At 37.6% G+C, this 23,710-nt stretch overlaps 3 protein-coding genes across 3 annotated transcripts in view; all 3 read left to right on the top strand.

Annotated features, from left to right (window-relative positions):
* LOC131326664 (uncharacterized) overlaps positions 1-3,660 on the top strand; it is a 37,180-nt gene extending 33,520 nt beyond the window's left edge. The window contains exon 2 of the mRNA XM_058359519.1: positions 3,586-3,660. The gene's annotated coding sequence lies outside the window, so the exon portion shown is untranslated. The remainder of the gene's footprint in view (positions 1-3,585) is intronic.
* Positions 2,381-3,445, top strand: LOC131327874 (uncharacterized). Its single transcript, XM_058360998.1, has one exon. The coding sequence runs from the start codon at positions 2,381-2,383 to the stop codon at positions 3,443-3,445; it is 1,065 nt and encodes a 354-aa protein (XP_058216981.1).
* Positions 3,661-10,910: 7,250 nt separating the features above from the next.
* Positions 10,911-12,439, top strand: LOC131327872 (uncharacterized). Its single transcript, XM_058360997.1, has 3 exons — positions 10,911-11,501; positions 11,588-11,846; positions 11,907-12,439. The coding sequence occupies exons 1-3, from the start codon at positions 10,911-10,913 to the stop codon at positions 12,287-12,289; spliced, it is 1,233 nt and encodes a 410-aa protein (XP_058216980.1). The 3' UTR covers positions 12,290-12,439.
* Positions 12,440-23,710: the final 11,271 nt, after the last annotated feature.

Below are 23,710 nucleotides of genomic sequence, written 5' to 3'. Positions count from 1 at the left end.
AGAGGGTGAGACAACATCTGAACAACCTCTCAAAATGAACTCTAGCACTTCATTCAAAAACAAACAGCAGATTCGCAGAGAACCAATAATGATCACCTTAATTAACAGGGGAGATACATGGATGCTGGATAGGCATCAAATAAATGCATCGCCAACTGCATAGGCAAAGAACCTATTCCAATCACATTTTTTAAAAAAAGACCAAGTTTTCACTCCCCAATCAGGCCAAAACCCTAATTTTTTCTTCACATCCCCAAATCTGTCAGAGATAGATTGCGCAGCTTTCACCGAAGATTTCACTAGCGTCGGATCTTACCCCCCCCAATCACCATCTCATTTGGATACAACACAACTTCCACTCATGTTTCACCGCAGCTCGCCGGAGCCAACAGCGACGACACTTTTTTGAGAGAGAGAGAGAGAGAGAGTATTACAGTGACTCGTTGGGAGTGACGAGTCATTGTAGCAAAGGGGGAGTGGTGAGGCACTACAAGAAAAATTGCATTAGGTGACGAATGAATATCGTCACAAATTGCTTGTTTTTCGTCACAAATAATATATGTGACGAAAAAAAATTTGTCGACTAAAGGTTGTCGAGGATTCCTACCTGGTGACGAAATCTATTTTTCGTCACTTATAGTGTCTTTTGATGACGAAATATTTCGTCATCAAAAAGTGAATAATTGGTGACGAAATTTTTTTCCTCACTTATTGTGTTTTTTGACGACGAAATTTTTTGTCATAAATTATTCCTTTTGGCAACGAAAAAATTCGTCACTGATGAGTCTCATCGGTGACGAAAATTTTCGTTGCAAAAGACATTTTCATATGGGAAAAAAATCCTTCTTTCTTGCTCTTGCTGGGTTTCGAACCCGAGTCTCTTAAGATTTTCGCGCAAGCTCTAACCAACTGCACCACACACACTTTTCAGTAAATATTTGAAATATCTAATATATAACATATATGTTTAACATAAAAATATATTTCAAATGTAATTTTGAACCTTTAAACATTAAAATTAGTAATTTTGATAAACATGAAAGTTGTAGGCAATTGAGTTATTGTTCCAACCCAATTTGAATTATCTCAATCGGAGTTTTTAGTAAAGAGTTATGTTAGAAATACATTTAGTGACAAAGCGCAATTCATAAATTTCGTCACGAAAGGTACTCATTTGATGACGAAATATATTTTTGTCACTAAATGCGTTAAAATGGTGACGAAAGTATTTTTCGTCACCAAAGTTAAGCATTTGGTGACAAAAAAAATATTTCGTTACTAAATTGGACTCATTTAGCGACGAAATTTTTTTTTTGTCAGCAAATGATTATTTTTGGCGACAAAAAATAATTTCGTCACCTTTTTTTAAGCTTTTAGTGACGAAAAATGTATTTCGTCTCCAAATGGGTACTTTTGGTGACGAAAATATTTTTTTCGTCGCTAAACAGGTATATTTGATGACAAAATTATTTCGTCACGGAAGTTGTCAAAACGGTGACGAATTTATTTTTTCGTCGCCAAATATACTCATTTAGTGACAAAATTAAATTTCGTCACCACTTTTTCGTCACCAATTTTCATTTTTCTTGTAGTGAGGGTTCCAACAAGGCTGTTGGAGATGCTCTTAGTCAATAACCAAAATAATAACTTTTTCACAAAAATCAAATTTAATGAACCCCACATCTTTTCAATCAAGTTCACGCACACAAAAACCATCTCCCTCTTCCCCCCCTCTTTCTTTTCAAATTTTGGAATTTTTGAAAAAAAATATTTCAACATGTTTCAAAAACCGATTTCAAAATTGTTTTCAAAAACCATTTCGAAAACTGTTTTCTAAAAAGTGCTTGTGAAAAATATTTTCTATTTCTAGTAAATAGTTTTTATTAGTTCGAAAAATGTTTATAAAAAAATGTTTTCTATATTCACAATTTTTAGTTTTTTGTATTTTGAAAAGATGGTGTAGCAAGTTTTGACTATTTAATTTTGATTATGGTACATCTCTACATTTTTAATTTTAGCAATCCCTTAAGGTAGTATGACAATTTTGGTTATCCAATTTCAGTTTGGCCATTGTGGGTGCTCTTAGGTGCTATCAACTCATTTGGGGTCAATCCATACAGCCCGTTGTTTTGACTTTAATTGGAACCCTCACAAATGGGCGATAGAATTGGTTTTAATTCTAAGATTAGTCAAGGTACATATAAGCAGGTCCTGACACCTGAATTATTAAAAAAAACCTCTTAAGGTGTTACGGAATAGTTTGGGAGCTAGACTTTTGTTTTTTCCATTCTTGAAGATTTAGAGCTTTACTATACTGTATCTCTCCTTTTTTTTTCCCATATATAACTTGATAAACTTATGTGTTGAAGACAAGTGTGCGATGGATCCAATTCCAGTATGGGTGAGGAGACTTTGGGATGCGTGGGATCTACGGCTATTGGTTCTCCTAAGTCTCTCTCTACAGATCATCCTTACCCTATTTGGCAACCGCAGAAAGTCCATATCGTCGCCATGGATTAGTGTCCTTATTTGGTCGGCCTATTTAATTGCCGATTGGGTAGCAACCGTTGCCTTGGGCAAGCTCTCTGATGCCCAAGGCGATTATGACAATGGCAACGCATTGAGGGCCATATGGGCACCTTTACTTTTGCTACACCTTGGCGGTCCCGACACAATTACGGCCTACTCTTTGGAAGATATTCATCTATGGAAGAGACACCTTCTCGGACTAGTGGTTCAACTTTCTGTTTCAGTTTATGTTATTCTTATGTCCTGGAAACATTCTTGGTTTTCAATTATGTCAATCCCAGCATTAGTGGCTGGATTTATCAAGTATGGGGAGAGAACATGGGTTCTCATGTCAGTGAGTCGTGATAAATTCGGGGAGATTGTGCCGTTGGGCAATGTAGGCAGTGATCAAAATCTTGGCAATGATAACACGTTGGAGGATCAAAATTCTATACGCGTTTTATGTGCTGCCCAAAAATGTGTCAAGAATTTTAAGGGATATACACAGAATTACGACATCTGGAATTTCAGGTTCAGTTTGGAAAATATAGAGCTTGATGACATTAGCTTGTTCTGGAATGTCATAGAGGTTGAAATGGGGCTCATGTTCGATTTGTTATACACAAAGGTACCCATAAACTTTAAGAAGGGCGGATGGATTCTGCGTTGCATCACTTTCTCTTGTACGATGACTGTGTTGATAGGATTAATCCTCCGACTTATTTTCACTGGGGAAGATCGAGAGAAATGGCATAAGGTTGACATTGTCATCACTGAGGTGCTACTAGTAGGAGTTCTAGCATTGGAGATTTATGCAATCATTTCGCTGTTTCTCTTTTCTGATTGGGCGATGCTTTGGCTAATTAACCACAATAGAGCCAAACAAGTAATCCAGTTAAGGAAAATAAAATCATGGCTTTTCCTCCCAAAACAGTAACGGTGCGAAATGGTGCGGCAATTCGATCTACTTGATTATTGGGTCAAGCATCCTTTGGTCATTCGGTCAGATCAAGGTGTTGAGTCAGATCTTCAAAATGTGGGTAGAAGAATACTTGGATCATTGTTGGGGATCAAAAGGTGGTTAGAAGAATACTTTAAGGGCATGCTCAACAAGTATGAACACAAGAGTGCTGTCATTGTCCCTTCTCTTCTGTTTCACCCCATTTTAAATCATTGTCGATGTTTGAATGGTTCTGATCATGAACACTCTAGCCTTTATTGGACAGTCGTTCAAGACCCCATTTTTAGCGAGTTCTTGAAAAGACCTTTGGAAGTAAAAATTTTGATGTTGCACATTGCAACAGAAGTCTGCTACAATTTGGAAATGGAATGGGAACCTCCTGATGCATCTGATGATCAAAACAACAACAGGGATAGTACTGTATCTCAACAACACACGGTACCCCCCTCTGGTTCGTCCTTGTCGTGGGAAGAAAACAGGGAACTATGCAGAACTCTATCATGCTACATGATGTATCTACTCTTTAATCGCACTTCGCTGCTGCCTATTACAGCATCAGGCGATCTTGTGAGAGGAGCTATGCTCATGTTTTCGCTATCTATTGGAGGTTTGCGAGATGTGAGGGCAGCTTGCAGATTTTTCCTGGAATCAGATGTGCTCGGAACGCGTACAATTCTCGGTCCGGTAAGGAGTAAACAGAAGGATGAGAGATGGGATATTTTGAAAATGATTTGGGTGAGGCTGCTATTGGACGCAGCGGGTAAGGGTCAGAGTAATGAGCATCTTCGACAGTTGAGCCAGGGAGGCGAGTTTCTCACTTTCCTTTGGTTCTTTCTACCGCAATCTCGAATGGTGAGCAGAGACATGAGTCTGGAGGGGCAGAGGGAGCATAGTACCGGGGGTCACGTGCCGGCTCCACACTGAATTCGCCAGAGGACATGGCCCTCGAAATTACTGTATTAGATTAGTTACCCTTCAAAATTACTCACTTTTCTCGCCAATCTTTTCACTTATATTCCTGAATTCATAAGAAGTTGTGAGAGCTCCGTCCTTGTGTTTAAGCACTGTATTGTTATTAGACCTCCATTTTATTTTCTTATTTGATATTTTACCTTTGCACATTATTTGGCTGTCATTAATGTATCTTTATCACTTGCATGTGATTTTAGGCGGCCTCCTAATTGAAGAGAGTAATCCCATGGATAATGTGGGTTTAGTTGGATACCCACAAAGTAATTGGTTAGGAGCACAACATGGACATGCCACATGGTAGTCTGGCACTATTGAATATATAATTACCCCTGCCTAGACTTGGTCGAGCATCTTCAACCTTAGATTTAAATCTGGGAATGTCAAAAAATGAAAGCAACAGGAATTTTGTTTCCTAAATAAATGAAAGCTTCAAGAAAAGAAGAAATTAAGTGAACCAAATTATTTTTTATCACACTTTTGTGTGGGCTTCACACACTTTGAATAATTTGAGGCACCACATGGCGGTGCCCCAGGGACATCGAATAATTTTCGTTTTTTCCCTACCTTTTGATTGGGTCAGAAAAATGGAAACAAAGTAGTTTTTTCAGACTTAATTATTTAGTTGTGGTTGCCCCACTTGAAGAAGAGGGTCTGATGGGACCAAGGCACAACTTTGGGTAATTTTTTTCCAGACTCATCTTCATGATTGGAAAAGTTCATTTCGTTCAATTCGTCAAGTTAATCATCCATGTAATCACACAATTCTTGATTTTTGACCAATTTAATCTTTTTTCATGTACGATCAACTTGACCAATTTAATGAAATAAACACCTCAGATTAATTCAACGAGCCACGAGTAAGTCCAGGCTTGCTACCAGAGTGAAACGAAATTCTAACTTGGCCACTATTTCAAAGAATTGAGACAACAGTGGGATGGAGATAAAGAATTTAAGTTTATTGTGGAATATGCCAACAACAAAGGATAGCATTAACTTAATGAGCAAATCAAACTGATAGTTTTTATTTAGAAGCATTAAGGCTCAGTTTGGTGCAACACTTAGAGCCAAAAATTTACCGGAACGGAAATTCCCCTCAAGATGGTTGTGATTAAAAAATATATCAATTTTTACAATCAAGCGACATCACTGCCACTTGTAGATAGAGACAAATTTTTTGATAGAACTTCCACTCCTAGATGTAGAGTAAGAAGTAGAAACAGAGAGGGCGAGGAATGGTGGAGAGACGAAGAGGTTTGCAAAAACAACCTACGGCAATTCGGGGCGTAAGTTATTTTACGCCTTATAATGGAAATAAATCATTTTACGCCCGAAAATGTTTTACCTGTCATTTATCTAACCAAACAAGGGAAAATGGGTTTACGTCAAAACAAACGGAGCCTAAACAGAACATTAGACCTAGATAGCAAATACGAACCGAGGGGTATTCTACATGATACATAGCCTCAGCCAAGCCAGATCAAATTTTAGTCAAGCAGACTAACAATAACACATTAGTAGAGGATTGACTTGTACTCTCGGATTTTGGTCTATCGGTTCTCTGATTTTGGTTTCTGGGTTTTAGAGCATCTCCAACCCTTGACATCAAATTGGGGATGTTAATTTTTTTTTGAAGGCTGATGTGGCATTTTGACATCTCCAATTTGACATCAAAACCTCCTCTCCAACCTTTATGATAATTTGATGTCAAATCAATAAGTCACAAAAGTTTGACGCAAAATTAACAAAGCAAAAAAAAAATTGAATAAAGATTAAAAAAAAAAAAGTCACTCCAAACTTCTTTTATCCAAACCCACCCATATTATGACGCCACCCATTTCTCTGTTACTGTCTCTCTCTCCTTTTCTCTCCCAAATTTAAAAAAAAAATAGAGCACCCTAATCTAATGAAGCAGAACGGCTGCTCCGGTCCTTTTGGGACCCGGGGGCTCTGCTGCCCGAGGGGCACAGGAGCCCCTGCCCACACTGCCAAACGCTGCCGTTTTGACTAAATAAAAAATCTCAACCATCAATTTGCAATCCTAACCACTAATGGGCTGACCATAAGTGTGATTATTTATTAGGGCTCCCCATAGGATTGCAAATTGGTGGTTGAGATTTTTTATTTAATCAAAACGGCAGCGTTTGCAGTGTGGGTAGGGGCTCCTGTGCCCCTCGGGCAGCAGAGCCCCCGGGTCCCTCCTTTTGAGTCCAAAGATTCATATGGCCACAATGGGTGGAATGCGGAAAAGGAAAAAAAAAAACCCTTTTTTACTCTCCACTGCATGGCCGGATTCTTTAAAAGCAAAAAAAACCCAAAAAAAAAAATTTACTTTTTCACTCTCCCCTACATAGATTCTTTAAAAGCAAATAATAATAATAATAATGGGTTGAATGCAAAAAAAAAAAAACCCTTTTTTACTCTCCATTGCATAGATTCTTCAAAAAGATAAAGCACTCACATAGTTTATACAGTACCCACACACATTTAATAGTATTATACACACGAAATCTCAGGTGCCCACAAAATCAATATAAATGAAGCTAAAACCCATGCAAACAAACCAAACTTTTAAAAATCAGAGAGAAAAGACCAATTTTCATACTTCTTCCACCTGCATTGTCCATGAATTTTTTTTTGGAATCTCAGCCCATCCAAACACAATCGACAACTGTTGGGTTCTTTTATGAAATGGGGGAGTTGAATATGGTTGAAATTTGGTAAAGTTTTTCTTCCGTTTGGGTCGAACAGGGGTTGAGAGGATTGGGCGTGAGGAAATGATAAAAGTACCCCTTGTTTTGCCATTTGTTGTAACGACATGATGGGTGGGGGACTATATTGGTACATATTTTAAAACATTGGGGGACTAAATGTCTCCAATCTTTTTATTTTTATTGGGGACCAAAATGGAATTAAATTAATACTTTGGGAACCAAAAAGGTTAATAAGCTGGAAAAGATCCATACTCTTTTGATTCTTATGACTGTAGCATTAGAGCAAGAAAGTTGAGGGCTGGTTCAATGGTCCCTGCAAAGCGCAATGGTAAGTGAGGGTTGTTTTACATGTAAAATGTTTTCCTTATTTTTTACACAACCAAATGCCGAAAAATAGGTAAAATATTTTACGCCCAAACAAACGTAGCCTTATACTTCCTTCAAATTCCTTTTCTCCCTTTGCAAATACTTCATATACGGATATCATACTTGGAATATGAAATCTATACTACAAAATATGTCCCACCCCGCCCCGCAAACAGCACCCAACGTGGGCCCGAGTTGGTGCGGCCACGTAACAATCCACACATGTCAAAACGTATTAGTATATAAATGCCCTGGAATGTTTAAGAAAATATGTGATAACATCCCATAATATTTCTACTATGCTAACACGTGCATGTCAAAACGTTAACAAAGTCACCAAACATCTCTTAAACCATCTAAAGTTTCTGCACATATTGGCGTGTTAGAAGAATATACTTTGCTTCAACTTGTCTGTCTTGAATACAAACCAAAAGGTAACCTTGTCAAGTAGTATTCGCTTTAGGAGTTTAGGTAAGGTTTCTTTTCCGAGAGCATCAATCTTTCTTACGTACCGTACCATTTAATTTCTAGCAAGTAATTTAATCCCTGTTTCACTTTCCAAAAGTAATATTCCAGCTAAAATTTCCAAGCAAGGAATTGTTCTCTCTTTCCTTTTCTGTCCTGTGAAACATTTTTGTTTCTACATATATACGAGTGGGAGGCCCAATGTGTAGAGCAGCTTGTGTCTTATTGTTTTCAAGTCATCAGAGTTTCAAGTCATCACAGGCTAGTAGGCTACCCTACAGGTAAGGTTTTCACATTATTGCAAGAGAATTATTTTGCCTTGCGGTTGTTTTAGTTTATTGACATTTTAGTTTGCAGTTCCAAGTTTTTAAATTTCCAGTTTAAGTGTCAGATAGTGTTTTTAATAGTCCTGATTTGTTTTGAATCTTTTGCTGGCAAGAGATTCAGCAAATCTGAACTATTGATTATCAAGATAAACGGTTTAAATTGAACCGCACAATTTTCTCTGCAGTTGATTGCAGAGAAGCCGGGTTCGTTGAGTACTATTTGATACATTACCTTAAGACCAATCACAGGATAGGTAATAATCATGTTAGGATAACTGCACTTGCGCTCCATTTGATGGCACTTTATGTGCTATGTGGGATCAATTGCATGACATTCTTAATCCCATTTAAGGCCCTAACTCAAACTGTGAGCAATTATAATCCATAAATATGGTCACCAATGTTTTACCTATGTCCAATTAGTACTTAAATGTGATCACCTTAACATAGCTCTTTTTGAAAGTGGCACCTTAAAATACTATAGACCTATTGGTCAAGATCAAAGACTTAGAGATTTGCTTTCTCTTAAACTGAAAGGTTGTCAATGTTAGCATTGTTTGCTTAGGAATAACAAAATTAGCAACCTCTTTCCGCTAAACAAATTTTAGTTTAAGAAAGAAGGAATAGTGGTTCGATAAGATTAAAAAAAAAAAAAACAAATTTTAGTTATTGGATAACCAAAATTAGCAACCTTTTCACGATAATCAAATTTAATGGTTCCATATCTCCTCAATTAAATACACCATCATCACACAAAAATGCTCTCTCTCTCTCTCTCTCTCTCTCTCTCTCTCTCTCTCTCTCTCTCTCTCTAGTTTCAAAAACTTCTTTTTTTCAAAATTTCATACGTGAAAACTGTTTTCAAAAAAATATTTTAAAAAACAGTTCAGAAACCTTTTTTTTCAAAAATTGTTTTTCTTCATAAAAGAAAACTCTTTTTTTAAAAAAAAAAAAACTCTTTTCGAAAATTGTTTTTTAAAAAGTTTTTTCGATTTTTTTCTATTTCTAATAAACAGTTTTTATTAGTTTGAAAACTGTTCTTAAAAATTTATTTTCTTTGTTCATAATTTTTAGTTTCTTGTAGTTCGAAAAAGTGATGTAGTAAATTTTATTATGCCATCATTGGCATCTATTTTGTTTACTTTAGCAATTCCTTAAAATTAATACAAAAAGTGATGTGACAACTTTTGATTATCCAATTTTGGTTAAGCCATTGTGGATGCTTTTTGGTTCTATCCACTCTTTTGGGGCTAGTCCATACAACCCTTGCTCCGGCCTTAGTTGACACCTTCGCAAATGGGTGGTGGAATTAGTTCCATCAATCAAGGTGCGAGTAAGCTGGCCCAGTCGTTTTGAGTTATAAAAAAGAACTCTAAAGTAGTTAGTTTGGGAGCAAGAATTTTGTTTTGTCCATTCTTAAAGATCTTAAGCTTTACAAAACTGAAATGTTGCATATAGTTAAGTAAGTTGAGCCTTAAACTTGTTTGCGTAACTTTCTTTTCCTTTATTTTTTCCAACTTATGTGTTGAAGACGAGTGTGTGATGGATCGAATTCCAGTGTGGGTGAGGAGACTCTGGGATGAGTGGGATTTACGGTTACTGGTTCTCCTAAGTCTTGCTTTCCAGATCATCCTATCCTTGTTGGGCAATCGCAGAAAGTACATATCATCAATATGGATTAGTATCCTTCTTTGGTCAGCCTATTTAATGGCCGATTGGGTAGCAACCGTTGCCCTAGGCAAGCTCTCAGATACCGAGGTCAATTATGACAATGGCAACACATTGGGGGTCATATGGGCACCTTTGCTTTTACTACACCTTGGCCCCGACACCATTACGGCTTTCTCTATGGAAGATAATCGTCTTTGGTTGAGGCACCTTTTCGGACTAGTGGTTCAATTTTCCGTTGCGGTTTATGTTAGAGGAAAGTCCACTTTGACCCCCTGTGGTATGGGCCATGTGCGGATATACCCCCTATGGTTTAAAAGTGTGCACATAACCTCCTGTAGTTTTAAAATTGTGCAGATAGACCCCCTGACGTCATGTTTTCCGTCCATATTAACGAAGGTGTATCTCACACGCCTCTAGAATATAATCTGAGTCGTTCATAATGTATTTAATAAACAATAGAATATCTCTGTAAAAATTCATCTCGATCAGGTATCAATAACCCAGTGATCTAATTTGTGGTAAATTCAAATTGGAAAATTTAATTTCATAACAAAATTGATTCGACCATGAACTTTTCATTTTTTGATTGACTTGAATTTTGGCATAGATGTAGTATTCGTCAAACTCTACAATATCAACGGTTTGGATTCAATTTTTGGTATAGGAGATGGTGTGGTTAGATTTAAAAAAGAAAATGAATCAAGGGAGATGATGAGGGTATATCGGTCTTTTAAAGTTGTGTCCGTTAAAATGGACGGAAAACATAACGGCAGGGGGTTTATCCGCACAATTTTAAAACCACAGGAGGTTATGTGCACATTTTTAAACCATAGGGGGTGTATCCGCACATAGCCCATACCACAGGGGGTCAAAGTGGACTTTCCTCTTAAAGTTATTCTTATATCCTGGAAACATTCCTGGTTTTCAACTATGTCAATCCCGGCGTTTATGGCTGGATTTATCAAGTACGGGGAGAGAACATGGGTTCTCTTGTCGGTGAGCCGTGATAAATTCGGGAAAATTGTGCCGTTTGGCAATGTAGACAGTGATTCAGATCTTGGCAATAATTACACATTGGAGGATAAAAATTATATACACGGTTTATGTATTGCCCATAGGTGTGTCAAGGCATTTAAGGAATTTACAGAGTATTATGACATGGAGAATAACGGGTTCAGATTGCAAAGTCGTATAGAGGTTGATGACATTAGCGAGTTCTGGGATGCCATAGAGGTCGAAATGGGGCTCATGTTCGATTTGTTATACACAAAGGCACCCATAAACTTTAGGAAGCGAGGATGTATTCTGCGTTGCATCACTTTCTCGTGTACGGTGGCTGTGTTGATAGGATTAGTCATCCGAGTACTGGAAGGTCGAGAGAAATGGCACAAGGTTGACATTGCCATCACTGAGGTGCTTCTAGTGGGAGCTCTGGCACTGGAGATTTATGCAATCATTTCACTGCATCTCTTTTCCGATTGGGCAATGCTTTGGCTAATTAAGAACAACAAAGCCGAACTAGTAATCCAGCTTAGGAAAATAAAATCATGGCTTGTTTTCCTCCCAAAAGAGTACCGGTGTAAAATGGTGGGGCAATTCGATGCAAGAAGTACGTGCCCAAGACTGCTGTCATTGACCCTTCTCTCCTGTTACACCCGATTTCAAAGTGTTGTATTCATTTAATTGATCCTCGAATTGAAGAGGACATCATGATCAGAACCATTGAAGACGACCCCATTTGGGAAGAATTCTTCGACAGCTCTTTTGAAAATCAAATTCACCGCTTGCACACCGCAACAGAAGTCTGCTACAATTTGGAAATAGAATGGGATACTCATGATGCAGCTGATCAAAACAACAGGGATGGTACTGTATCACAACAACGCACGATGCCCGGCCTCTCTGATTCGTCCTCGTCGTGGGAAGGAAACAGGGAACTGTGCAGAATTCTATCACGCTACATGATGTATCTATTTGTTATGCGCTCTTCATTGTTGCCTATTGCCGCATCTTACGATTACGTCAGAGACAAATTCTTCTTAATTGAAAAAAGCAAAATCGGAGATGCGCCAGATGTAATGGCAGCTTGCCGATATTTATCAAGCCATCCTATTGTCGAACTCTTAAAGAGTAAACAGAAGGATTTGAGATGGGAAATGTTGAAGTGGGTGTGGGTGAGGATGCTATGCTACGCGGTGAGTAAGGGTCAAAGAAATGAGCATTTTCGACAGTTGAGGCAGGGAGGCGAGTTTCTCACTTTCCTTTGGTTCTTTCTACCACAATCTGAAAAGCTCGTGATACTACCATAATCAATTATTTACCCTTCATTTATATGTTGTTCCATACTAAACTTGTGAAATAATTGTTCCGAATTGATAAGAAAGCTGTGAGAGCTCCCTTGTGTTAGTATTGTTGTAAGAACTAAATTTTATTTTCTAATTTGATATCTTAAATTTACATTTTATTGGGTTGTCATAAAGATGCATTTTAATCATCACTTGTATGTGATTTTAGGTTGGCTGAGAGTAATCCCATTGATAACGTGAGTTTTGTTGGATACCTTCTGGGACTTGATCGAGCATCTCAAACATTGGCTCCAAATTTGGGGATGTCAACTAAATTTTAAATTTGCATTCTTTGGATTTTAAATTTGCAACGAGAAAAATGAAAACAAAATGAATTTTGTTTTTAAATAAATGAAAGCTTCAAGAAAAGAAGAAATTAAGTGCCCCAAGTTATTTTCTCACACTTTTGTGTGGGCTTCACACACTTTGAATAAGTTGAGGCACCACGTGACGGTGCTCCGGGGACATTGAATAATTTTTCCTTTTCACCCTACCTTTTGATTGGGTTAGAAAAAATACAAACAAAGTAGTTTTTCCAAACTAAACTATTTGGCTGTGGTTGCCCCGGTTGAAGAAGAGGGTCTGCTGTGACCAAGGCACGACAAGGGTATTTTTTCCAGACTCACCTTCATGATTAGAAAAGTTCATTTCATTCGGTTCGTCAAGTTGATAATCCGTGTCAAAAAAATCAAATTGACTAGAAGTCGTTTGCCATAAACCACATAAGCAATTCTATTTGTCTAAGATAATGATTCACAATCACACAGTTTTTAATTTTCAACCAATTTAGTATTTTATTCAATTTAGAAAAAAAAAATTCCGTGTACGATCAACTTGACCAATTTAATGAAATAAATATCTCATATTAATTCAACATGCCCCAAGTAAGCCCAAGCTTGCTACCAAAGTGAAACCAAATTCTAACTTAACTTGGCCACTATTTCAAAGTATTGTGACAACATTGGGAAGGAGATGAAGATTTTAAGTCAATTGTGGAATATGCCAACAACGAAGTATCTTATGGAAAATGAGATGGAACTTTCAAATTCATACTATTTTTGCTAGGGGTTCTATCCTTATTTTAGGCCGAACTGGACAGTTCAAATATCAACTAAGTCGCCCATCTCGCCAATCAATTATACAAAAAGTATTGATAGTTTCTTAACCATAAGATCTCCTACCGGTAAGTTGCTATCAACAAATCCAGACCATTACTTGATCAGATGGGCGGTCAAGATTTGGACCGTCCGATACAACCAACATGAGGATAGGAAAAGATCCATACTCTTTTGATTCTTATGAGTGTAGCAATAGAGCATGAAAGTTGAGGGGTGGTTCAATGGTCCCTGCAAAGTGCAATGGTTAAGTGGTAGGGACAAATTTGAGGCGTTAATTGGTTTAGGTGTCACCGAAAGCACAAAACACCCAAGGTGTATGTATATGAGAAGTGGCTAACAGTCCGTATTATGTTTCATTTTCCACTAAAGCGACCTGAAAACACCTTTTAGTGTTCTACTTTCATGCTCTGAAACAAAACATATGAGCTGTGAGATTTGGTACCTTATTTTTTAGTAAGGTTTTAGGTGCTCAAGCAACATCTCCAGACACTAATCCATCCTTCAAATTCCTTTTCTCCCTTTGCAAATTCTTACCATACTTGGAATACCAAAACTATAATACAAAATTGAGCGGTTTTCTTACAAAATGTCTAGGCATACAAATAAAGTAACATCCACGGCCGTCCGATCCTTATAAATTAATATATTAAGGTTGTTATCGTCAAATCATTTCTTTCTTAATAGGCACAAACAAATACTACCAAATTACTTTTAGCAGCAGTTTCCCTTACCTAAAGTCATGATGTTAGAACGTAGTATAGTCTCAACTTAAATAGGTCACCCGCTCTATCCAACTACTCTACACGTCAAATGTAATCTACACATATTGTTAGTAACGATTTTGAGTTGTTTTTCTATTTGATCATAAAAAAGGTAATGTTTAAATAGATATATATTGCCTAAAAAGTGAGGAGAGAGAGGGGATAGATTTATTAGAAGAATTTGGTCATTTTTGGTTTCGGGGTTGGTCTCCCTTTAATTTGTTGTGGTATTGCCTATTTCTGGGTTGTTTTGATTGTAGTGTTTTGGTTGGCATCTTGCCTTCTTTTGGTTTTGGTTCTCGGGTGGTGTATGCCGGTGTGCCCGTGATCCCTTTAATCTTTGTTTTCAACCCAAAGATTAATAAAAAAAAATTGCCAATTTTTTTAAAAAAATAAAGCACATTCAAGGCAAAAATAATAAGATTTCGACGAAAAGATAACAAAAGTTCAAACAAGATTAAATATTTACAGAACACCATTCAATAGTAATAAAGTTAAGCCGAACCTAACCTAAATTTCATCTCCCTCGTTAAATTAGCTAATCTCTCTCCTTTTCTCCCTCATTTACTGATCAAATATAAGCTCGTTCGTTTGATTAGATAAATAGTGAAATTGATATATTTTGATAAGATATATTATCCTATGAAATTCATAGTGATGAGGCTAATAATTCCTCGTGGTATTATACATCTCATATGATACGTTGTGGAATTATAAATCGGATGTATACTTAATTCGACTCGTAAAAATTGTATTCAACACCGGATATGTGATTCGCCTAAATAAATAGTGTAATATAACGCTTGTATTTGGTCAAACAAACCAGCCCATAGATTTGTCTCCCAACATCATTCAAGGCCTCAGACTGCTCTCCGACAATTGAACGATCTTGGTTAGGGGCTTCTCTAGTAAGAGCAGCGCGCACAGATGGATGTGCGCGCAAATTTGTTGGGAAATACTAATGCACATGGGTTTCACATGGTAGATGTGGAGCTTACACAGTTGCACATATTAGACGGTTCCAGACACAAGTGTCAGTCTGGATCTGCACCATTCATTTATGTATACACTAGTAATTGCATGTGCCTAAAGGTACGGCGCAATACTTTATAAACATAGTCTAAATGAAGTATCAAACCCCACTTTTCCAAAGTTTTTTGTGTGGATATAATGGTTCTTTTTAACGCCATCTCACATGAGGTGAGTCTCGGATATGCGTATCGTCCCACCTCATGCGAGAGGAGCATTACAAATAATCGTGAATTAGAAAAAATTCCCTTCTCCCAGCAAAACCAACTTCTCGGAAATTTTCATTTTAAGAATAAGCTTTAAACATGGTCTATCTAACCAAGTTCGTAAAATAGTCTAACACAACAAATGTTACCAAATCTATTTAATTCCGTTAGTTGCATTCAGAGATAACATCAGAGATATTAAGTATGTATAATCATACGAGATTCCAACTCGAATTCAATTTTTTGAACGTCCACTCACTCAAAAGTGACACCCCTATCGCACTTGTTTCTTTAACTGACCTAGAAAAATGTAGAAAAGCAAAATAATTCCAAGATTACATATAACCAAGTAAGGAGTAGAGTTTGAAACTCTATCTACCCAAAAGGCTCCAACAAAAAAACCTACAATCTTCAATCCCAGATAGATCATGAAACTCCAAATCATCAAAACTAACAGCTCAAGTTGTATTGAACAATAATTTTGTTCTCTTACCTATGTTAAAAAGAAAAAAAAATCTGATGCGAAGAATTACTATTGGTTGCAAAAAATTACTCCTGGCCACGAAGAATTACTCATGTCACGCCCTCGATTTTCAACATGATTAAGTAATACATTTCAATAAAAGAAAAATCTCGCATATCATATACATTACCCAAAGGAGTTTCCCACCAGTTCAATTTACAAACAAGTCCTTAAGTTTAGATAATTACAACTTTAGTCAAAAGAAAACTCAATAGTAATTATTTACAAAACCATCTTTAACGAAATGAGATCTTCTCAAAGATGACGAAATAACCAATGATGTCAGCTTCCAAAAGTCTTTTACTGTCAAGCACACAATGCATGCAATCTATTGCCCGGCATCAGAACCTGAAAAGAAAGATTTGGTTGAGCTACACTAGCCCAGTAGAGAATTCTAAGCTCAAGCTATATGTAGTTTGAATGAATCATACACCGAGAATGAATGAACATGGACAGATACGCCTATAGTACAAGCGGCTACCAACAAACTGCAAATTATCGCCTAAGAGTCCTAGACTTCACATCAATGTCACTAGCCGTTTGCTTCTTTAACTAGTCATATTATTGAACTCACATCATTCCACATTTGTCTATAATCAAATCAAAACATCTTATTCTTCTTTGTACGGTAGTACAATCTATCTCGTGTCCACATTGACCTTCGTTAAATCCTTTTATTGCAAAACCTTTCTTTTCTTTTAATCCAGTATTTCCCATCAATCATCACCAGGGTCACCTCGGGTCTAGTTCCCTCGAGCGCAGGGTCACCCCGAGTCTTTTCCCTCAATAATAATAATAATCAGGTGGGGTCACCTCGGGTCTAGTTCCCTCGAGCGTAGGGTCACCCCGAGTCTTTTCCTCCAATAATATGAATCAGTTGGGTCACCTCGGGTCTAGTTCCCTCGAGCGTAGGGTCACCCCGAGTCTTTTCCCTCAATAACGACCACTTGGGTCACCTTTCACACTATTCACAATCGACTTCATTTCATAATCAATTTCATCGTCCCTTCGACGGTTATACCACTGAATTTTAATTAATCATTACGTGACTCCACAAATGTACATGTTCATGCCTTTTCATTGGTTTACCCATTCACATCTAACATAGCGTATCAAGCCCGTACGTATAATCCTACCATACTTTATCCATTAGTTTCTACACTTGAACCTCATAGATAAAGTGTCAAAACGATTAAAAGACTAGACGAGTCGAAAGGACACAAGTTGTTTTATCATCTCAAACAATTCTTTCTCCCATCGATTTTCACTTCAAGCATTCTAAACAATCTACCAATCCACCACGTTGATTACATCTCAAACCGTTCCTAACTGTCATCCATGTCAAGACTCTGACTAATTAATTAATACACGTCTTTTCCTTTAAGTGCACCATAATCCCACACGTCCTCACCGTACCTCTAAGTACATTTCCCGTACCTTTACAAGCCACATATTAATCCACGACTAGACTCTACGATGCCCGATTATCTAGTTTCTATACTCAGAGTCCGTAAAAGCATGTACTAAAGGAATCTAAGAATTTTACGAGTCGAGAGAGAAAACAGATTGCAATACTACTCATCGAATCCCTAGACATGTTCACTCTAGTCCATTGAATGCCACTCTAAGTGAGATACGAGTAATACTCACCAAAACACTTGGAAGGATGCTTAAACACACTCATTAGAGTCAATAAAAGCTTCGACATGCGAATTGAAGGATATAGGAAAGCAGCTGAAAGATACTGTAGCAGCTCAAAGAAGCAGCTGAAAGCAGCTCAAACTCCTAATCTCCTACCGGTAGGCAGGCAAGTCCTACCGGTAGAACTTTAAAACGAAAACGCAACCTACCGGTAGCCAAGCAAGTCCTACCGGTAGAACTCGAAATCAGAAAGGCCAACGCTCCAATTCGTGCGTAACCTACCGGTAGGAAAACAAGTCCTACCGGTAGAACTTTAAAACGAAAACGCAACCTACCGGTAGCCAAGCAAGTCCTACCGGTAGAACTCGAAATCAGAAAGGCCAACGCTCCAATTCGCGCGTAACCTACCGGTAGGCAAACAAGTCCTACCGGTAGAACTTTAAAACACGGAAAGGCCAATACTACAAGTTCGTGCTTGACCTACCGGTAGGTAAGGAATTCCTACCGGTAGAAGATTGGTACGTTGAGCAGCTTTTGAGCTGCTGCTATACGTTTGAGCTGGTTGACAAAATTTCTCACTCGTTCTACCGGTAGGTGAAAAGTTCCTACCGGTAGGGAATCGATTTTCTGGTAAAGTAACAACGTTCTACCGGTAGAAAGGACGGGCCTACCGGTAGGAGTCCAAGAAAAACAGACAATTCTGACAGCAACTACGAATTTTCAATCCAAACTTAAATACGACGTTACAAGCACGATTCAAGTACCAAATCACTCACAAAACATATAAAGAGAGGTAGAATTCCCTACCTCAAGTCGAGAAGCGAAACCCACGCAAGCTAAGCAAGCCCTAGCTCTCCAAACTTCGAAATAAACTGAATACTCCTCTTCCGAGCAAGACCCACGAGATTCAAGGTTGGAGTCGCGTATAGAAGTCAAAATGGAGGTGGGTTTGTATGGGTTTTGCACCAATTTGGTGGGCTTTGGTGGAGAGGTCGGGAGAGAGAGATGAGAGCCGGAGAGAGACGAGAGAATTAGAGAGAGAGACAGCCGAGAGGAAAAGAATGAGAAGGGGAAAGATGTTCCCTGGGAATAATAGAGGTGGGGGAAATAATCCCATGCCCTCACACCACACACTCACACATGCACCTCTCATCTATTTATCTTTATATCCTTCTACGAATACGTCATTCCATATATCCACACCGTTTATCTCGACAAGCCGTACAATTATATATAAAAAAAAATATAGGCCTAAAATACGGGTCTCTACAACTCATGGCCTCAAAATTTTGCTCCCAGCATGAAGAATTACTCCTGACCGTGAAAAATTACTATTGGCCGCAAAATTTTACTCTTAGCCACAAAGAATTACTCATGTTGCGAAGAATTACTCCTGGCCATGAAAAATTACTCATGACCGCAAAATTTTACTCTTGGCGCAAAGAATTACTCTTAGCCGCAAAATTTTACTCCTGGCCATGAAGAATTACTCCTGCTCCTGGCCGTGAAGAATTACTATTGGTTGCAAAGAATTATTCCTGGCAACAAAAAATTACTCCTGGCAGCAAAGAATTACTCTTGGCCTCAAAGAATTGCAATTGGCCGCATTTAATTACACTTGGCCGCATCGAATTACACTTGGCTTACAATTAGATGCGGCCAAGAGTAATTCGTAGCGGCCAAGTGTAATGCAATGCGGCCAAGTACAATTTGATGCGGCTAAAAGTAATTGGATGCGGCCAAGTGCAATTTAATGCGGTCAAACAATGTGGCCAGGTGCAATTCAATGTGGCCAAAAGTAATTCTTGGCCAAGAGTAATTCTTTGCAGCCACGAGTAATTCATTGCGGTCAAGGGTAATTTTTTGCGGCCAAACGTAATTTTTTGCGGGCAAGAGTAATTCGTCGCGGCCAGAAATAATTCTTTGCGGCTAGGAGTAATTTTTTGCGAACTTCTAATCTCAGCCATATATTGGCTCAATGGTTGAGAAGGAGAGTTTTTTTTTTTATTTTGTCCCCGAAATGCTCTCCTATATATATATTCTTCAAATTAACACAGAATCTAAAAAGTTTTGGTATTTTTTTCTTTTTTTAAAAAAAATCACAAAAACATTAATGTACAATTTTTAGGAGTAAATAAACTCACACGGTAATTGTGTAATATGTGCAAAAAGTGTGAGGACTTTACTGAAAGAAGAAGAATGAGCTTAAACCATTGGATCAAAGTAATCATCCATTGCAACAACTTGTCTTTTGTTAAGTGTTCAGACCCATATTTTACGAAAATGGTTTAAAGGTTTTATAAATACTAAAGTAGTGCATAAATGAGAAATTTGAGAGTTTATTTGATTTGGGGTTTAAATGATAGGATTGTTAGTTGAAGGAGTGAAAGTGTGATTTGTATATGAGGTAATATATATATGTGGGTGGATGTGTGTGTGTAGGGGATCAAAAATCCCATCTCACTCTCTCTCTACCTCTTGGCTCTCCCTCCTTCATCTCTCTCTCATCCGACTCTCTCTCACCTTCTCTTTTGAAACTCCACCTCGAAACCCAAAACCCATGGCAATCAACCTCCATTCCACTCTCTATACGTGATTTCAAGCTCGTGGTTCGTTGGATAGAGCTCGGAGAGGAGTATTCATGGGGGATTCCAAGTTGGAAAGCTAGGGCTTGATTGTTGGAGCTCGAACTTCGATCATTGATCATTGAGGTAGGGATTTCTTACTCTCTCTATGTGTTTATGGATTGATTATGTGTTTTGATCGTGCTTGATTCGTTGTTTGTTGTTAGGGTTTCGTCGTTGAAAAGCTAAAAATTTGTAGAAAATGGGGTATCAATACCCCAATCTCCTCTGGACCAGATTCTGGCCAGGTATCAATACCTCCACCAGAGGTATCAATACCCCCTTCTGTTCTAAGCAAATTTGGTTCATTTGTTTCTTCTCGTGCCCGTTCGAACCCCGAACACCTTAAACACCTTTTGAATAGCTTCAAATCACTTCCAAACTTGATTGTTTGTACCTCGAAAAATTCATTGACCAATCGATCTCTTTGGACTCTTGTCATAACTTAGAAAAGTGTAGAATCAAATGATTGGGGTACTCGTGCATTATTTATGCTTTTAGTTGATTGAAGTAGATGTTGTGGCATATCTCAATGATCGATATAAACTTGTTAAGCGCTATAACGTGACATGATGATTGGTGGATTGAAAAATGTACTATGGAGCTGTTATAGAATATCGTAGGCCATAAAGTATATTGTGGGGTGCATAGTTGATCGGTGGGGTTTTTTTTCCTAGCGGTCCAGATGAGAATAGGGTAACCCATATCCTCGTGCTTTGTCTTGTTGATCTTCGTAGGTTCCTTTGGAACTCGTTCTATAAGATTTTCGTTTAGGATCTAGTGGGTGGTGTGTTGTGGAGTCATCGTGGGTTCGGTATATGACGTAGGGCGTTGCAATAGACTTTGAGGGATGATGTGAACTTAAGGTATTTAACAATGTACAAAAGGACATTTTTGGGAGTTTATATTACATTGAATGATGATGAATGAAAGACTGTGACCTTGGGAAATGTTGTCTTCTTGTATTCGGATTGCTAATGCTTATGTGTTTGTGTGAGTTGTAAATCTTGGATTGAGGGTCCTGCAACGCAAGGTGTGGTAATGCAGAAATCCAAGTTGAGAGAATTCATTGTAACACAAGATGTGGTAATGCAGAAATCCAGGTTGAGAGAATTCATTGTAACACAAAGTGTGGTAATACAGTCGAATGTCTCGCATGATGAAGAAAGTTATGATTGATTTATTGAAGTTCATGTTGTGGTTTGGGTTATGAATTGCTTGAGAATGTAACGGTTGAAAAGGGGAAAATAAACAATGGATTTCATAAAAATCTTTGAAAATAGAGGAACTTAGTTTTTGGAAAAATGATTTTTATGAAAAATCCTTCGGTATTCCTGAGCGAATCAACGGTTCCGGTATTTGGGCACAAATCAACGGATTCCGGTATTCAAGCAAATCAATGGAGCTCGACCAGTAGGGGTCGAGAGTATTTCTCAAAATTATTTTGGAAATCAAAAAGGAATGTTTTCATTTACGAAAAGAGGCTTGATGTTAAGTGGTAAGAGATGAGGAGTCTTAAATGGTATGAGAAACTGTCGTGGGTTATTTAGATTGATATATGCTTAATGCTGCTCCTTGTTGATGTACGAATGATTAGGGATATCTATGAGACGTATTGAATTTCATAGTCGTTGTTCGTCGGTTCATTGTGTCTTTTGTATCTTCGATCGTTCATTGAAAATCATTCATTCTTATAGCATGTTTCATCGCATTTACATATAGCTTAAGTATAGAATTCTCTACTGAGCTAGTGTAGCTCAACCTATCATTTTTAAGTACATCCCAAGGATTTGACATGGAGTGCATGGTGTGCGTGCTCGATTTCACGTCTTTTTGAAAGCTGTCATTGGGAAGTGGTTCAATCATCTTTTGCTCGAAAATTCTTAAAGGGATGAAATTGTAAATTTGTTTGAATTCTTTTAACTTCATATATTATGTAACCTCTAAACTTACTCTCTTTAACTAGCTATGGAGTTTGGGCCGTAGTGCCAATGTTGTAAATTTTTAAACTTGGGAGCTTGGTTTGTAGATGATCATTTGGATCTCTCTCTTTTGGGTATTATCTATACTATGCGAGGACCATTTAATGAAATGGATTATTTATTTATATTGAAAATCAAGAGCGTAACATTAAGTATGGATGGGCCCTACATCCTTGTGTTATGTACTATAGAAAATTAAGTTAAATAAAAAAATTAGCTCCAATACAAAAACACAGGTGCACATGTATATTTTCATTAGCTTTCAACTTTCAACCCGATGAAGGCAAAGATGAAACTATGACTTAGAATTAATATGCAACAAAATCAATACATTTGCTGTCACCAACATATTGTAATGAATCAAATAACCAAATATATAATTAATCAATTTTTTTCCCTCAATCATTCAACCAACTAAATATTTAGCAATCTAAATACATTCAAAAAATGACAATGCCTACATATATATATATATATATATATAGAGAGAGAGAGAGAGAGAGAGAGAGAGAGAGAGAGCGCTAAACGTATGTGTGAGAAAGAAAGCAGTTTTGGATTCAAAATTGAAATTCTTTTTGAAATTAACGTATGAGGGAGAGAGAGATAGCTCTAGATCACGATAATCATTTTTTACTGATAACGGTTAGGAAAGTAAGAAAAAATCAAAAATAAGGAATCAAAATAAGATTAGAAAACATCAACTTTAGTTTTTATTTTCATTCTTATTCCAAATATTCATTCTTTCCAAATATATATCTAGTCTTACTACCTGTAAATCTCAACCATAGAAAAAAAATATGTACAAATCCAAAGGTCCCAAATATTGATAATTCAAAAACCACTGCTCCATATTATATAGATTTTCGCTTTTCGATAAGTCCCACAACACGCGGGTCGTACCTACGCCAAGCCGCCGAACCAACAAGAGAAACTTCTGAACGTACAAGAACTTCCATTGACTAGAAATAGCCGAAGAAACATGGAGTATCAAATGTCTACTGCAAAAACCAAACAAACACAAATGCCCCACATGACAAGGTCATGTTCCCCTTCTGGTCATCAATTATTAGGAGTGTAGGACAAACAACATCAGATCCTAAAGACATTCCGGTCTCCCACCTCAAAAAGAGGTCCAATCTAAATTAATCCAATTTGGTTTTGATTTTGAGAGAGATTTTTTAAAGTATGAGTGAAGAAATAGATAGAGAAAATTTATTGTAGACAATGTCCAGAGATTTTGGGGCCCTATAACGAACAAGGCCAATTCGCATGTCAAAGCAAGCGTGAAAGCATACTTAAAGTGCATTTAAATCACATCTCAACTATAAAAACTTACTCAAAAAAAAATTAAGAACGAGAGCTCAATGCAAAAATTGAGAGCGAGAGCCCAATGACACTTTGAAGAATTATGTGACTAAGGGCCGTCCAACAACACTACTAATAATGACATGCTTGACCCCACCGCATGTGGGCATAGCAATCTAAAGCCACTCCGAAATTG

This window comes from Rhododendron vialii, chromosome 5a (assembly GCF_030253575.1).
Source record: "Rhododendron vialii isolate Sample 1 chromosome 5a, ASM3025357v1".
NCBI lineage: Eukaryota > Viridiplantae > Streptophyta > Magnoliopsida > Ericales > Ericaceae > Rhododendron > Rhododendron vialii.
The sequence above is the reverse complement of the archived record's forward strand: the minus strand, read 5'-3'. Positions and strand labels throughout refer to the sequence as shown.

Bases quoted from the DNA above. Each gene is read 5' to 3' on its own strand.
- LOC131327874 (XM_058360998.1), top strand. From the start codon at position 2,381: ATGGATCCAATTCCAGTATGGGTGAGGAGACTTTGGGATGCGTGGGAT.
- LOC131327872 (XM_058360997.1), top strand. From the start codon at position 10,911: ATGTCAATCCCGGCGTTTATGGCTGGATTTATCAAGTACGGGGAGAGA. The intron at 11,502-11,587 runs GTAATCCAGCTT...ATTCGATGCAAG, and splicing joins AGAACAACAAAGCCGAACTA to AAGTACGTGCCCAAGACTGC. The intron at 11,847-11,906 runs GTACTGTATCAC...CGTCGTGGGAAG, and splicing joins TGATCAAAACAACAGGGATG to GAAACAGGGAACTGTGCAGA.